General features: G+C 43.6%; 1 protein-coding gene across 1 annotated transcript in view; it reads left to right on the top strand.

Annotated features, from left to right (window-relative positions):
• Window positions 1–14409, top strand: part of NHSL2 (NHS like 2) — a 130772-nt gene extending 116363 nt beyond the window's left edge. Inside the window, exons 8-9 of the mRNA XM_081179395.1 lie at window positions 5–2449; window positions 4239–14409. Of these exons, the coding sequence (XP_081035521.1) occupies window positions 5–281 (277 nt within the window). The 3' untranslated portion in view covers window positions 282–2449; window positions 4239–14409. The remainder of the gene's footprint in view (window positions 1–4; window positions 2450–4238) is intronic.
• The last annotated feature ends 1021 nt before the right edge of the window (window positions 14410–15430 follow it).

The following is a 15430-nucleotide window of genomic DNA, read 5'->3' as shown; positions in this document are numbered from 1 at the left end:
GCAGGTCCAAACGGAAGTTGCTTGGTTGGAAGGAATCCGGCGAAGCCTTTGGCAACCGGCAGAATTCAAAGAGCAACGAGTGCGCTCCGACGGGCGTCACAAGAACCTCCAGCAGGAATGAAGATTTTAAGGCACTCCTTCAAAAGAAAGGTGGCAAGGGCGCTTCAGGCATCCGTACGTCTGCGGCTGAACTTCTGAAGACCACCAACCCCTTGGCTCGGCGAGTTATGACCGAGTTTGCTGTGGACGGGACAATTCAGGGCCCTAAGACCCAGCCATGAGTATGTCGAGAGAGAGAGAGAGCTTTGTCATTTCGCGCAATGCCCTAATCCAACCCTTGGGGAGATCTGCTTGGCTAATGGTCAGGGTGAGCCTACCACTCCATTACCGGGGTGGGGGGGTTGTGTTGTTGTTTTTCATCTTTGTTGATTTGTTGGCAGTGGTGCCAGACTTTTTTCTGTTTCTTTTTTTACTGGAGGGGGGACTCCTGACCCAAGAAAAAGTGTCTTAAATGCAGAGCACACACTCATCCCCAATGGAATCAGCCACACATCTTGGCCCTAAAGGGAGGAAGCTTTTATATCTTTTTCCACACTGGAAGAAGGACCTGCAGCATGGGTGTTCCTAGACAGGGCTATCCTGCACTGGTATCAGACCTAGGCCTGGCACCTTCTTCAATTGCATGAGGAGTGGGATACCTCTTCTCTTTTTCATCCTGATCCTCCTGCTTTCCAAGACTACAAATTTGGCGGGTTGGGGAGTCCCCCTGTACTGATTTCTTCTCTGCAGTGAAGCTAGCTTGGAACTGTTCAGAGTTTCTTTGGCATGTGGTACTTTCAGTGCTTGTAGGATGCAATATATGGCTGTTGTGGCTTCTTTTCTTTTTAATCCCAATCCCCACCCCACCCTGCAGAACAACCTGACTTGATCATTTTTAGTTTTGACTGCAAAACTGCTGAGGTAGTGGTGGCAGGGTGGAAAGGTGGTCACTTAGGAGGCAGGTGTTGTTCAAGCAGAGGAAGAGCAAATATCCCTATTTTTATTGATGATGCCTGACGGTCATATCAGGGCTCAGCCCCACTTCTGTGATTCCTAGTCACGGGTCCGAGAAGTTATTTTGCCCTTTCGCTTTCCCTGGGGAAACCTGCTGCTTACGCCTGAATTGGAACAAACGCCAGTCAGGTTTCCTGTGGACTGAGATTTGTTTCAGTCCAGCAGTGAACAGTGGGTTTTCCCGGGGAAAGCAGCGGGACAAAATTAAAGCCTCTCAGACCCATGACTAGCAATCATGAGGCTTTTAATCTCAGGGTGGTGAGTTCAAGCCTCACGTTGAGCAAAAAAGCTCCCTGCATTGTACGGGGTTAGACTAGATGATCCTCGTGTTCCCTTCCAACTCTATAATTCTGTGATTCTTAGGATGAGCCCTATGACTCCAGTGTCCTTAACATATTGCTTGCTGTTCTTTTGCTCAGGGCGGGCAAAATTCCCCAATCTGGCCTCATCACCCTTCGGCCTAATATTTCTATGCTGGCCCCTGAGAATTTTGAAATATTCGTTCAGCTCTCGGGAGGGCTGGCACCTGGAACATTTTGATACAGGATTGCTTCCCCCACTGCCTTAAATGCAAATATTCAGCTCGGAATCCGAAAGATTTTCCTAGCCCTTCTATATCCTTGGAACCAGAAATCCATTATCTGACCAGAAGCTCTCGTTAATGCTGTTGACCTTCTTCTCTTCACAGCCTTAAATGGAACAAAAGTAAATTGTCTTGTAGCTGCTGGGTTCCTGAACTAATTGTGTCTTTAGAGCCAAATCCTGCACACAATGGACTCTGTCCAGCTGGGACACCATGGGGCTCTTTGCAGACACCAGACGTAGACGAATGGGCTGGTTGTTCAGTGCCATCTTGAACAGTGGGCATATGATTGAACTGTACTGGTGGGGTAATATTGTTTTAAGGATCAATTCAAAGAGTTGGGGCTGAATAATCGTTGCAGCAGCTACCTGCAGATTCTTCACTTCCGTCCTTGGTAGGATTCTTCTTTTAACATCATGAAGATGAAAAAAGAATTAAAAGCATCTTGCAGCACTGTACGCACTTGCAGATGAATTGTGGCATAAGTTCTCATATACTAGAGCCTGCTTATTCTGATTAACTAGGTGTTTTCCTAAGCTGGGATACATGTGAGCAAAGGGAAGGGCATACTTTAAATGGTGGAGGGCAATTGGCCACATAATTTACAATCTGTGGTCATTTTATGAAAAGGTTAAACCAATGGTGAACCTTCCAGAGGTTGTTGAAGCTTGGCTTCCATCAGTCCCCGCCAGTGCAGCCCATGTCTCGGGATGAAAGGACAGGCATAGGCAAACTCAGCCCTCCAGATGTTTTGGGACTACAGCTCCCATCATCCCTGACCACTGGTCCTGTTAGCTAGGGATGGTGGGAGTTGTAGTCCCAAAACATCTGGAGGACTGAGTTTGTCTATGCCTGTGATAGGAGCTGTTGTTTTGTAACACCTGGAGGACAGGTGACATGTGGAACCCTTGGCTCTCCAGATGTTGCCAAGCTACACATCTCATCAACTTCAGCAAGAAGAACAATAGCCAGGGATGATGGGAACTTAGTTCAGCAACATCTAGAGGGCTAGAGGTTCCCCACACCTGGTAAACAATGTAACCACATTGATCATCCACAAGATGACCCAAAATAATAATAACAATAATCCCAAAATGCTTCAGATGTCTGATGAAGTGAACTGTAGTTCCCAAAAGCATATGCCGCAATGAATCTGTTAGTCTTTAAAGTGTTGCTTTTGCTACAGCAGGGCTAATCTGGCTACACCTCTGGAAGTGGTTCTCTACACTGAGCATTGATAGAGCAGCCATGGCCCTCCCAATGTCGTTGGACTACAACTCCCATCATCCCTGAACATTGGCCATGCTGACTGGGGCTGATGGGAACTAGAGTCCAACAGCATCCGGAGGGACACAGCTTACCTATCTGCAATACAGAGGAGAAGGCCAGTCCTAAGCATTACGCTGCACTGCAAAGAGAAATCACAGAGGGAGCATGCATTAGTTCTCAGCGCCCTGAGAATGTCAAGGGCACAGAGCAGGTTTCCGTGATGGTGTCCCCAAGTGCATGCCTTTAACTTTCCCCCGTAGAAGTGAATTGTAACCATTCAAAGAAGTAAACCGATATGCTTGCCATGTGGGCAAACGCTACCTTCCACTCTTAAGTCTGGGTGAACCAGCCCTAACTGCAGTGCAGTGTGTATGTGTGTGTATAATCTTCACGTGTAAGGTGTCTAAAGAAGCATTGAATGCACACACCACAGGGCATACCACAATATAAAAGCCCCTTCCCTCTCCATGTTTCCTACCTGTCTCAATGAAAGGCATTTTGCTGATACTTAAGGTTTTGTCTGGGGCAGCGTCTTGAATCTCTTCCCCACCCCCTCAACCCCAGTATACCATATTTTCAGCTGATTAGCACTTTGCAACCTCTGGTATGCTCACACAACTTAATGGCCTTGCAGTGAATGTCCATAGTCAGGGAGGGACCACTGTATTAGAGTTCCTCTCTTGTCTCCCCACTGCCCTGCGGTTCCTCTCTCAAGGCAGAAAGTTGCATTCCCTGATTTTCCCAATCTGGCTCCTGCTTTTCCCTCTCACACAGCTAGTGTGTGGGATCCTGCTGACTGGTCCAAGGAGCAAACAAAAGCAAAAAAACCCTGATGGGTTGGGGTGTGTGTGAAAAGAGAATCATTAGAAATGCCCAGAGCTATTGCTACTACTGAATGATGCTATTTTACTCACTTTCTGTACTGCTCCCTGATGTGTAATGCCAGTAGCATCTGGTCAGCTACACCTGACACATCTCCTCCTGAGTTTTAGGCTCCTGTTTCCATGAGTCCTAGGGAGTATGGAAGGTGGGTCATTTAAAAAGAGATGACAAGGATCAGTAAAATGCCCAACTCCTTCCCCAATAACGTATGGCTCCTTCCAGTGATTATCTTAAACCTCGCCAATTTAACTTGAAGTGAGCAAAAATCACAAGATCCTCTAGGAATCTAGGATTTGCCATGCACCTCCTAAGATCAATCTACCCATGTTCAATACAAAGTTGTTGTTTTCCCCCCCAGGATGCTTTCACATGCTGCAAAATACTGAAAAAAGACCAGTGTTCAAATTATGGTAGATAGGGTTTTGGGGTTTTTTTTCTGAGAGGGGGTTAGTGAAATTCATGAGACTGATGCCCTAAACCTCCCCAATTTCAGCCAAAACATGTCCCACATTTGAAAAAGCAGGAGCTAAGGGGGAAATTACAAAAAGTTAGGGTGTCTGGGGGCCCTTTGCGTCACCCTTGTAATTTGGGAACCGAACGGTGTCCCCACAGAATGTACGTATTAGTGCTTAACATTCTCTTTTTCTAAATGCTATAGTGAAAATAGGAAGTGTAACTCATTCTTACTTCCTGTTTCAGTGATTGTTAGAACATGGGGAAGGGCTACAGCAATCACAGATAAACTTGGCAAAAGATAATTTCTTTTAGGTATATCCAAAGGGGCTTGCTTGGAAAGACTAGGGGCATATTTACATTGCAAAATTTAGCTAGTTTGAAGTGAAGGTGGAACTCATGACATCACACACACACACACACACACACACACACACACATGCCTGCTCCAGGAACCCTGGGAGCTGGAGTTGTATGAGGTTGCAAATAATGGTTTTTTTATTCAATCTCTATACCTATAGTTTCCAGGTTCATTGGTCTGGACTTGTGACATTTAAATGGGCCTGAAACTGGTTGCAAGTAAGGGATGAAGGAGTAATTTGCTTCTGTTTGTATTGAAATGCACACCAATCTAACCCACACTTCCTGAAAAATATGTGAACTGAAAAAGCTAGCCTTCAAAATCTGCACTCCTCCAAATTTTGTCATGCAGTTCTCTGGCCAAATAATGTTTACAAAAAAATGTGCCTACTATCATCATCATCATCATATATTTCTTCATCGCCTTCTAAACAACCATCTCAAGGCAATTTTCACGTAAGATAATTTTTGAAAACACACACACACAAAAACACACAAAACACATTTGAATCAAGACTAAAACTCTAGCAAAATAAACACTCATGGTAAAGGCCCATTTATCCCACTAGGAAAACTGTGTTCAATTTTAACTATAGTTACTTGACACAAGCTAACAGCCTAGGTTGCAAAGCTGGCTTGTTCAATTTATAGTTAAAATTAGCCACAGTTTAGGTTTCAAACAATGCACTAAACCGAAACTAATCTAAAATAGAAGCTTCTGCTCATCTCACAAGGACATTTTCCCTGCCTTGCTATGTACTCCCTTGGAGAGCTTTTCCTGGCTGGGATGTATCTTTTAACTGTAATAAAATTACTTGCTTGTCTGGATGGGGAATGGAGAAATGCATGGGTGTCACAACATTTATCTTTTATGTAGTTGGAATGTAGCAGTCACATCCCTTGAAGTGTCCACTTTTGCCTCTGGCCCTTCCCACCCCTGGTTTTCAGGTCCTGGGCAAGTTCCCCATGCAGGAATTCTCCCCTCAGGCTGGAACAGGTTCCCCATGATTGCTTTAATTATACATCCAAATCCAGGTATACACTGTGTCTCAAAACTTGTTTTCCATGCAGTACCTGACTGCCTTGCTGGCAGGGACTGGAAAATCTCCTCATTCATCTGGCCACTGATCTGATTTTCTGATTACCAAATGTGCCCCTAATGGAACAGGGTAGTAATGATAGCCGATAGCTAATGTAAGCCAGTTGCAACTTCATAAAAAGTGAAAACAGGGTGTTTTTAAAATACTGCGCTTAGTTTTGTATGACTTCCAGGGTACCCTATACAGTACAGTTGTATGAAATGAAACATATCCTGCCCAGGATTAATAATCTAATGTTGGGTTGCACCAGGACTTAGTTTTCTCTGTGTGCCTTTGTGTGAGGCTGTGTGTGTGATTATATAGCATTAATGCTGGTCAAATCAAGTATAGTTGCCTGTATCAGCTAATCCTCAAATGACGGTCTCCTCTTGCAGAACTTTGGTCTTTCAAATCATCGGGTGGAGGGGATATGCATTATTTCTTTGCTTTGCTATGACACTGCTCTAGCCATCTTGGGAGTCCTGCTGTTTATCATTTGACAAATGCATTAATCTCTGTGTGCGTGCTGGGGAGTAGGAATGAAATGGTGTCATGGTAACATAAGTGGTCATATATTGCTTATAGAAAGACATAGCCAGCATGAAATTGGCTGGAAAGTATTTGTACTCTCAAATCATTATGAAACCGAGGAGGATGACCTATTTCCCAACAGTTGGGCAGAAACTCAGCTGTTCAAGTGGTCAACTCCTAATGAGAAAATTGTACATAATGCGATTGGTCCTAAGAAATAATGACACTGAAAGCATTTTTTTTAAAAAAAATAAAAATCTGCAGAAGTACATAATGCTGCCTGAGTCGGCAAATGAAGGTTTGCAGGCACACTTAAATGAAATTTCTGAAAAAGAAACAGGGTTTTAGCTTAGCCTTATCTGCTAACTTTGTACAGTGGTACCTCGGGTTACAGACGCTTCAAGTTACAGACTCCGCTAACCCAGAAATAGTACCTTGGGTTAAGAACTTTGCTTCAGGATGAGAACAGAAATCGCGCAGCGGCAGCGGGAGGCCCCATTAGCTAAAGTGGTACCTCAGGCTAAAAACTGTTTCAGGTTAAGAACTGACCTCCAGAACAAATTAAGTTCTTAACCAGAAGTACCACTCTATATGCAGGGAAATTAGGTTTTGAAATTTAGCACCGGGGAGCTTTGAAACATGCTATTCCACAATCAGCAGTCTGAAGCAGGGCAGTCCAGGAAGAACAGCAGTACGTTTAAATTGTTCTCTTAGGCTGCAATCCTAAACATGCTGACCTGGAAATAAGTGCCATTCAGTTGAAGTGTGGCATTCATACACAAAGAAAGGCTTCCTTTTTATTGGTCCAACTTGCATCAAATACATTTGGTTTCTCGTACTCTTGAAGAGCTGGAAGAAACGCATGCACACTCTTGTGAGCCATTCCAGTCCTTGGTGCAGCATGCAATTCTTCATCGCTTTAGACTCCCATTTCAAAACAACAGTCAGCAATTGTTGATGAGATTTAAATGCTTTGTTTTCAGAGGAGTGAAATGGTAGGGCTCCTAGCAACGTTCTTCTTTCTCTATCTCTCCCTCTTATCTTTCTCTCTCTGTCTGTCTGTTTCTCCTTTCTTTCTTTTTTTTTGCAAGAGTCTAAAAATATATATTGGATTTTGTGCTGCCCCCTAGGTGAGAAGGCAATTTGGGGCCCTCCTCCTTCCAAACAGTTCAGGGAGCCAAGCTTATAGACAGCTCCCTCCTGATGTTTGCTATTTGAGCCCATATTCATTATCTCAAGACTGGGCTTTAATCTGTGAGTTGAGTCAGCACACTTCCATGGTACCTGTGCTCAAGAACCCTGCTGGATATGTGCCAGGCTGATGCAAAGCCCAGCCGAGAAAGGACAATGAGCCAAATGCATATTCCGAAATTAAATGTGATTCAGAAATGGGAAGTAGCCTGGGAAGTAGTTTTGCAGCTTCAAGCCAAAACAACTGTTGGATTCCGCACAACCTGCTTTCCTCCTTATTATGCTATGAACTGGAATGCACATTGCTTTTTCTTTCTTTTCTTTTTCCTTTTAAAAAGAATCTCTTCCTTCAATTTCTTTATCACATCACCCACTACTCACAGCCAGTTCTCCTACTGTTCTTCATAGACACATTGTGCACCACCTGAATGAAGTTTGCAGGACACTGGTGGTCTTCTATCCTAGATTGTTTAATTTCTGATTGAACATATGCTAGATGGTTTGGACTTTCCAATCTATCAATCTACATAGTGATCAGTGCTGTCTTTGGGCAGTGTTGAGTGTAAATTGTTTTGCGGCAAAATCACATAATCTTTGCACGGTAGCTTCTTCCATATTCTGTGCTTCTATATTCCTCAAACTTTTTATTCTTGCTAAGCATATGATGCAACATTTTGATTAAAAGTCTTGCAAAAACAAAAAACCCTACAACCATCAACTGTGTTCCCTCCTCTGTGAAGAAAGTTACTCCATCAACAGCTGGTCGCTAATTTGGCCTGGCCCAGTTAGTGCCTCATGTTGACAATTCTTTATCATTTTGCTTAGCTGTGCAGTCTAACAATTCAGTTAATGGCTGTCAAACACCATACTAAGTCCAAAAGTCTATTCAAACCTGTCTGGATGTTCTTGGGTTTTCCTCCTCTTCTTATATAATCACTGTATATCAGCTATTCTGCAGATTTCTGGGTCCACATTATTCAGGAAGAGCCTGATGACACATGTCTACTGCTTGATGGTTGCAATATTAAATGATCATTCGAATGTATGAAGGACCTATCACAGGTATAAGCTTCCATTGGCTTCAAACACACTGGCCACATTCACACATAACAACAAGCCAGACTTTCTGTCTTCTTGTGTTTTACTGTGAACAAGTGGTATTGCTAGTCTGTCCGGCCCAGTTGCTTCTGATTCAATCCTGGCATGGACAATATAGTAATGCAACAAGCCATGACTTCTGGTTACATCTGAACTGGGTGTGTGTGTGTGTGTCATGGTTTGTTGCTCCCTAACAAGAAGCCATGAACAGGAAATCAAATACAAAGCATGGTTTAAGGTAGGCTAATACTTATGGCTTGCTAGGGAGAAACAAAGTATAATCCACTGCTTCAATATGACCAGAAGCTAAGGCTTCCTAGTTTGTTTATCCTGTTTGTGCCAGGGGTGAGCAATCAGGTTCACGATAAACCACAACAAGACAGAAAATCTGGCTTGTTGTTATGTGCAAAAACAACCAGTGACACACACAAAAGCAGTTCATGCATTCAGTTGTGAGAGGCCAAGCAATAGTGTGGACAACTGATCATTCCATTTCTGATATTTGCCTAGCCAACTCCTTGGACCAATAGCACCAAGGCCTACTGACCTGAATGCATTCAGTCTCTAGCCTCTGTAAGCCAAAAAAAGAACATGGAAAAAGCTTCAATCTCTAGTGGCCCTGACATGACTATTAACTGAATGTTTTCATTTGACGTGGAAGATTAATGAGTGACCTATAACTGAATCTACATCTGCGGTGTCAAGAGATGTTTCAGGTTTCTTTGTTTTTTTTAATGTATTCTGGCCAGTGAAGTGACCGACCTTTTCTGTGTTTGTAATGTGTTTCTGGACATTTCCTTTGTACAGCCCAAAACCAAAGCTCAGGCGTCTTCTGTCCCTCTGCAAATTGTTTCTCTCCTTCCTGCATGAAGCACTTCAGCAACAGTCATCCTAAGAAGCAGCAAGGCTTCTTTCTATTAATACTCTTTTGTTTCCCAGGAGGTGTTACCTGCCCCTTCTGCTTGGATGAACCAGAATTTGCTTTAAAATGTGCTTGGCTCCAGTTGCTGCCACTGTTAGTTTGGCTTTAATTACATGTTCCTCCATCTGTTGCCATGGATTTGCACAGTTAGGTCTGTAATTAACTTCCCAGCTCAGACGTTCAAGAAAAATATATCATAAAAATGTCCACGCTTCATTGATTGTGAGGGTTTTCCCCCCTGCTCTTTTTGGTTCTGCTTTTGCTGTTGCTTTTCCAGTTAGGCTAGAAATATACAAAATTGTGATGGTGGTGGTTGAAGAGGAGGGACTGTCCTCTTTGGTGGTCCCATCAACATGGCTAAATGTTATCCATCCCCTCACCTGCAAAGTGGGTCAGCACCAGGTAGCAGCACTGCAGATTAGTCCCCTTTCCAGTAAAAGGGGATCTGGTGAGATTCTAGCTTAGGAAATGAGGTTAAGGAAGATGGTAGTTAGAAGGATGAAAAGCTAGGAACAAGACAGTGTGTTTTCCTTATTAGAAAAAGAAAATGATATAAGCTTCCTATCTGAATGATGTAAAAAGTGCACTACCTTAACCCACTGAATGGCCTTGAGAGCATCTTTTGCTGCAGAATTAATGAAAGTGTGCAGACCCCACCAGTCTCTTAGATACAATCCACTGGGAGTCTCACATAACACCAGGTTGAATATATAGGGATGTATCCAACATCCTCGATCCACGATCACAGAGAACTTGTGCTAGTTCAAAGGGCAAGTTTTAATGTGCAACAGAGGGATCAAATGCAACTCTTGCATTAGTGGGAATCTGTTGTGCAGCAGATTGGACAGTATCCTGCTTGTCAAAGTTATGAGTAGCCTGCACGTGCAAAATCTTGCACAGCAAAGTTTTGCTGGCACAATGTACCACTAAGTGACTTTAACTTAGCACTATGTTACATACAACCCAATACTTTCTTTAAAGCACACAAGTGCTGTGTGGCGGCTTAATTTTACACAATCGATTCTGTTTCTTCTATAGTCACAGGAAGGCCCCCTCCTTTTGACACAAGCAAATTAGACTTTAGCTCCCTCCCTGGATTTTGGAGAATCTACCAGGTCTCCATTCCTTCAACCCTCTCTTCTTTTTTCTTAAACAGAGTTTCCCAGGGCCCTCTGTTTCTGTATCCCAGACTTATTTGTTGCACTTTCTGGGTGTGATTCCTAGACTCCCTAAAGGGTCAAACCAGTTTATTAAGCATCAGTTTATTAAGCATGCACCTGCCATTTAAGCTGTCCAATGGGGACAGGAGTGAAACTTTCCCCCTCCCCTCCCCTCCCCTCCATCTCCTCTTCTGCCTCTGCTTCTGCTTCTGGACTTCTCTCTGCCACAGACTCTCCCTGCTCAATAAGGCCTGTTACCTCTTCAGCTTCCGACACCACCTCCTCTCAGGTTTCTCCCTCTTCTTCCTCTGACCATGCATTGCCATCCCACCAGCAGTCCCCGAGCTCTGAGCTTTCTTCCCTTGGGTTTTTTCCAGCTTGTGCCTCCCACTACCCCTCTGTATCCAACCAGTCCATGACAGATCGCCACTCCCTACCATTGATCCCGCTTACAACTTTTGTCTGTTGCTCATGTCCTCCAAGTCCTGCCCAAGCATGGCTGGAGCTTGACTGGAACAAACACAAGCCAGAGAACCAAAAGGGCCCTTTGGGGGCTCTGGCACCATCCTGTTATGTAGTTCTTTATTTCTCCTCCTACCCACAAGTGGCTCATTACCAAGGTCCACGTGATTGGCACTTCCCTTTTCCAAATCTAACAGCCAGGCAAATAGAACTTGTTCCAGAGGGGAGAAATGCAGGAAAGGGGAAAGCTTTGTAGTTGTTTCAGAAATTTCTGCCCGGAGCTCTGAGGTCCCTGATGTGGTGCTTGTGAGCACCATGGTACCCTCAGATGCACACCTTGGTGTCCACAGATATCCTACCCCTCCCAGTTTTTATTTGTGTATATACATATATATATATTAATAGAGTATTTTTGGTTCTGTGACAAGTTGTCTTTGGGAGAAGGGTGTTGCCTGCCTCCCCCCCCCACGCCCCGTGTTCTGTTTGTTTGGGGGATGTGTGTGTTTTGCCTGCTGATGGGGGGGAGGGTGTTGGGATCTGAGCATCACCAGATTTTCCGCTGTGAAATGGGTATTTTATGGTGATCTCAACGTTTTTCTTAGGTTTTCAAATGTGTCCCCAGGCCCAGAAAAGTGGGATTATGGGGCTACCCTTATCCTTCAAGCAAAACTCAGGAATGTGCTGAAGTACCAATGATTGTAAACCCTAACAACCTGGATTCTTTACATTTTTTTCAGAGCAGGTGTCCTAAGGCCAGGAGCAGATACAATATCCTCTGCTTCCCCAGACAAGTCCTGGTGGCAGAATCATTTGCATGCTGGGTGCCTTCTGTGGTTTTCATTCTCCAAAGCAGGAAATCAATAGAGTAGGGTGGGTGGAATTCTCCAATCTTGAATCTGCTTTGGTGTGGGGCCGGGGATGGATGTATATACCCGAATTCCTAAGTCTGGATCCTGTTAGATTTAGGGGTGGGGAGACTTCTAAAAGTTTTGGGTTTGCCAAGTTAATACCTAACATTATGGGCTTAAAAATCAATCAGATAGACTCAGGTTGCAATCCAATGCATACTTACCTAGGAAGAAGTCCTGTTGAACTCAACGGGACCTACTTCTGAGTAGACTTCTATAGAATTGCAGGTTTTGTTTTTAACATTGAAATGCTGAATTTTCTTCATTTTTTCAAAATGGAAAACCTGCCATTCAGATTCTTAAAAATTAAATAAAATTGAGTGAATTTTTTCCCCAGATTTAGGATTGATCCCCTTTTGCCATGAGTAGTTCTGGGTTATTCTTTCTTTTCACCTACCAGCGAATCCATTTGAATTTAACAGGGTAAAATAACTGCGTTGCTTCGCAGCCATCTTCCTACATAGATATATGTGTGTGTTCTTTCAATCACAGCTTTGACAGGGGATTTATCATTATTATTTTGCAAACTTTCTGGCAGCTTCTGACTGTCAAGGCACAGCCTCGACCAACCCTCCTCATAACCACTTCCTGCTGTAGTTGAAATCAGACCTTGTGTATGTGTGCTCCCATAAAACTCCCACTTCAGCATGGTTTTAACTATGGAAAGGCAGCATGGAAATAGAATGGCGGTGGTGGTATGACTATCAACAGTAGAAGTACCAAGCAGCAAAAGCCAGTGTGGGATGTGGCATTGTTGGTAGGGAAGGAATTCGCTGGGTCCATTTTTCAAAGCAGACCAGCCCAGTCCAATGGTCCTGTACTTGCTTGCAGGAGCACAACCCCTGATCAGATTACAAAACTCTCTGGATTTGGTAATGCAGTTTTCAAGTACAAAAAACAAAATTAAAAATGTGTGCACAGAAGTATGTATTTTGCAGTTAAAATGCATATTTGGTGGGAACGCACTGGGGGTAGGGGAGGGTGGCATTTGTCTTGGGAGAATACATACAAAAATGTCTGCAGTCATGTGAACCATTCAACTATGAATTTTTCATGCATTCTTAAAAATTAAAAAGCACTGCACAAAACAAGATCGAACCGACCTAAGATTGAGTGTCAGTGTAAGTGACACAGGACAGGGAGTCCACCCCTAACTGCTGGCAATTGCTGCAGAGACATGAATGTACCATTTTAGCTCATTACTGGGCCAACAGGATGAATGTTCTCCCAATGTAACAAACCCGTTGACCAGGACAAGTGTACTTTCTCATAGATGAATCATCGCCGATCATAGGGGAGGGGTTGGTCTTGTGTCCTTGAGATATATAGATATATTTTTTGAAAAATCCCCACAAAGGGCTTCAAACAAGCACTTTCACTTCTAATGAAGATTCATCCCATGAATGTATTTTGACCACACAACACACACCACAGGTGCAAGGAGAAGCAGTCTGCTTTGCTTTTTGCTTTTTTTGTTTTTAATTGTCAAGCACCACCACATTACAGGGTGAATCTACAAAGATAAGTGCCGGATGCTTTCTAGAAAAACTGTTGCCTGAATGTGTGGCCGGTGAGCAATGAAATGCCATTAAACTTTGTATAGTGTCACGTAGGACTGCTCAGGAAAAGAAAAGAAAAACCATTGAAAAGGAGGTGAAATGGAGAAATTAGCAGTGGTGGCTAAACCTTTACTTGATTGCATTATAATGTTGAGGCTGCCGGATTCCTGCTAGCAAGAGATTTGCACATTGGTTTTCATTCATATTTGCCTCAGAACCTTGCCCTCCTCCCTTTTGATTTTCTGTAGAATAAAAAAATCAATCTTTGGACTGCAGTTCTAAGCATATTTACTTGACAGCAAGTCCTGCTGAACTCAGTGGAGTTTGCCTCCCAAGTAAACGTGTTTAGGGTTGCCCTCAAAAAGGAAAACATTCATTAATCCTGACACTACACCCATAAAAAACACGCAAATCCTCATTTTGCTAGAGGATACCTGTGCTTGTCTTTTCTTTAACTGGGTTACAGTTTAAAAAAAAATGCCTAGAGAGTAATTATTCTTTTTTCAAGCCTGCTTCTCTTAGGAATCCATTTTCCTTGCTCTACACCTAAGTGGATTTAGATAAACCTTCTCCCACACCCCAACTCCTGAGGTTTTTCTGTACAGCCTAGGTAACCTAAGTCTCCTACCTATACTTTAATCTAGCTATCTCTATATTTGCATTAGTCTGTCTTATCGTGAACCGGTCACACAAGAATGACGGAAACAGTTTATTGACTCCTTTTGTGCGTGTCAATGAAAAATTGATTTGGGGTGCTCACACCCTCTTTTGAACTCAGATTCTTGCCACTGTACAGTATATGGAGATGCATAGAGAGACTTTTTATATTTCTGAATGTTGTACTTTTTAACTCCTTGCAAGCTTGGTAATACACTATCTAAATGTCTAAAAAACAATAATGATTGTCTTGTAAGTCTGATGTTATTTCCTTGAACCTGTGGGTTGCAAAGGTGATGGGGAGGGCAAAGAGAGGGTGAATTACACTCTGAGCAAAGAATGGGGAGGGGTGAAGTCATGCTAGAAGATTTCAAGAAAGTTGGATGTGTTAACCTTGAGGACACATCTCAGGTTTCCTTCTACAATGCCCTCCTGCATTCTGCTGTAATTGGTTCTGCCCTTGTTTAATTCTAGGGCTGCCACTAGTTTATAAAGAATCCATTGTATGAATGAGTTGATTAAGTGATTGATTAAGCAACTGAATTTACACAGATGTGCCAGTGGGTACAGCAAAACTTCCAAAGAAAACATACTTTTTCTTACTTTTAAACTATTGTGTGCTATGTCTTGCAACGGGCACACTTGAATGCAGAAGGCTGGCATTGGGCTTCCTCCATTCTAACTTTCAGCTTTAAAATTGCCTTCTCCCTCTCTTCCGAGCCTTCACTGCTTTTAGCCATATTGAAAAAGTATGACTAAATATGTAGGAACGGGGGAGAAAACCGATACTGTTGAAAATGTAATTCAGACATGCCTACACCGCAGTTTCCAAAACAATATGCAAAGCCTGTGAATCCTCACACCCCAGCAAGGTGGTCCCTTCATTGTGAGTTAGTGAGGGAGGTTGCCTTTTTCTCCTTGAAAAGTACATAGAGCTGAAGGAAGAAGTTGGAAGAGCAACTCAGGTTAATGCTTCCGAACCTGATTTTTCCTAGAACCCTTCTAAAAGAAGGAGAGGGGGGAGAGACATGGCAAGAGGAGGTGCCACTTAAAAATCCAAACTTGTCCAAGGGCCTAAAAAAGTAGGATACCCCAGTGGCGTAGCGTGGGGGGTGCCAGGGGTGCCGGCCGCACCGGGTGCTACATTTGGGGGGGCGCGGTTGGCCGGCCCTCCTCGAGGAAGCAGGAACCCCACTGTCCTCGGACCTCCTCCGAAGGCTGGCGGTGGGGCGGAGAGACCTTCTCCCCGCGCCAGCCTTCGGG

Source organism: Podarcis bocagei, assembly GCF_964188305.1.
Source record: "Podarcis bocagei genome assembly, chromosome: Z".
Lineage (NCBI taxonomy): Eukaryota > Metazoa > Chordata > Lepidosauria > Squamata > Lacertidae > Podarcis > Podarcis bocagei.
This window is presented reverse-complemented; position numbering and strand designations above follow the sequence as displayed.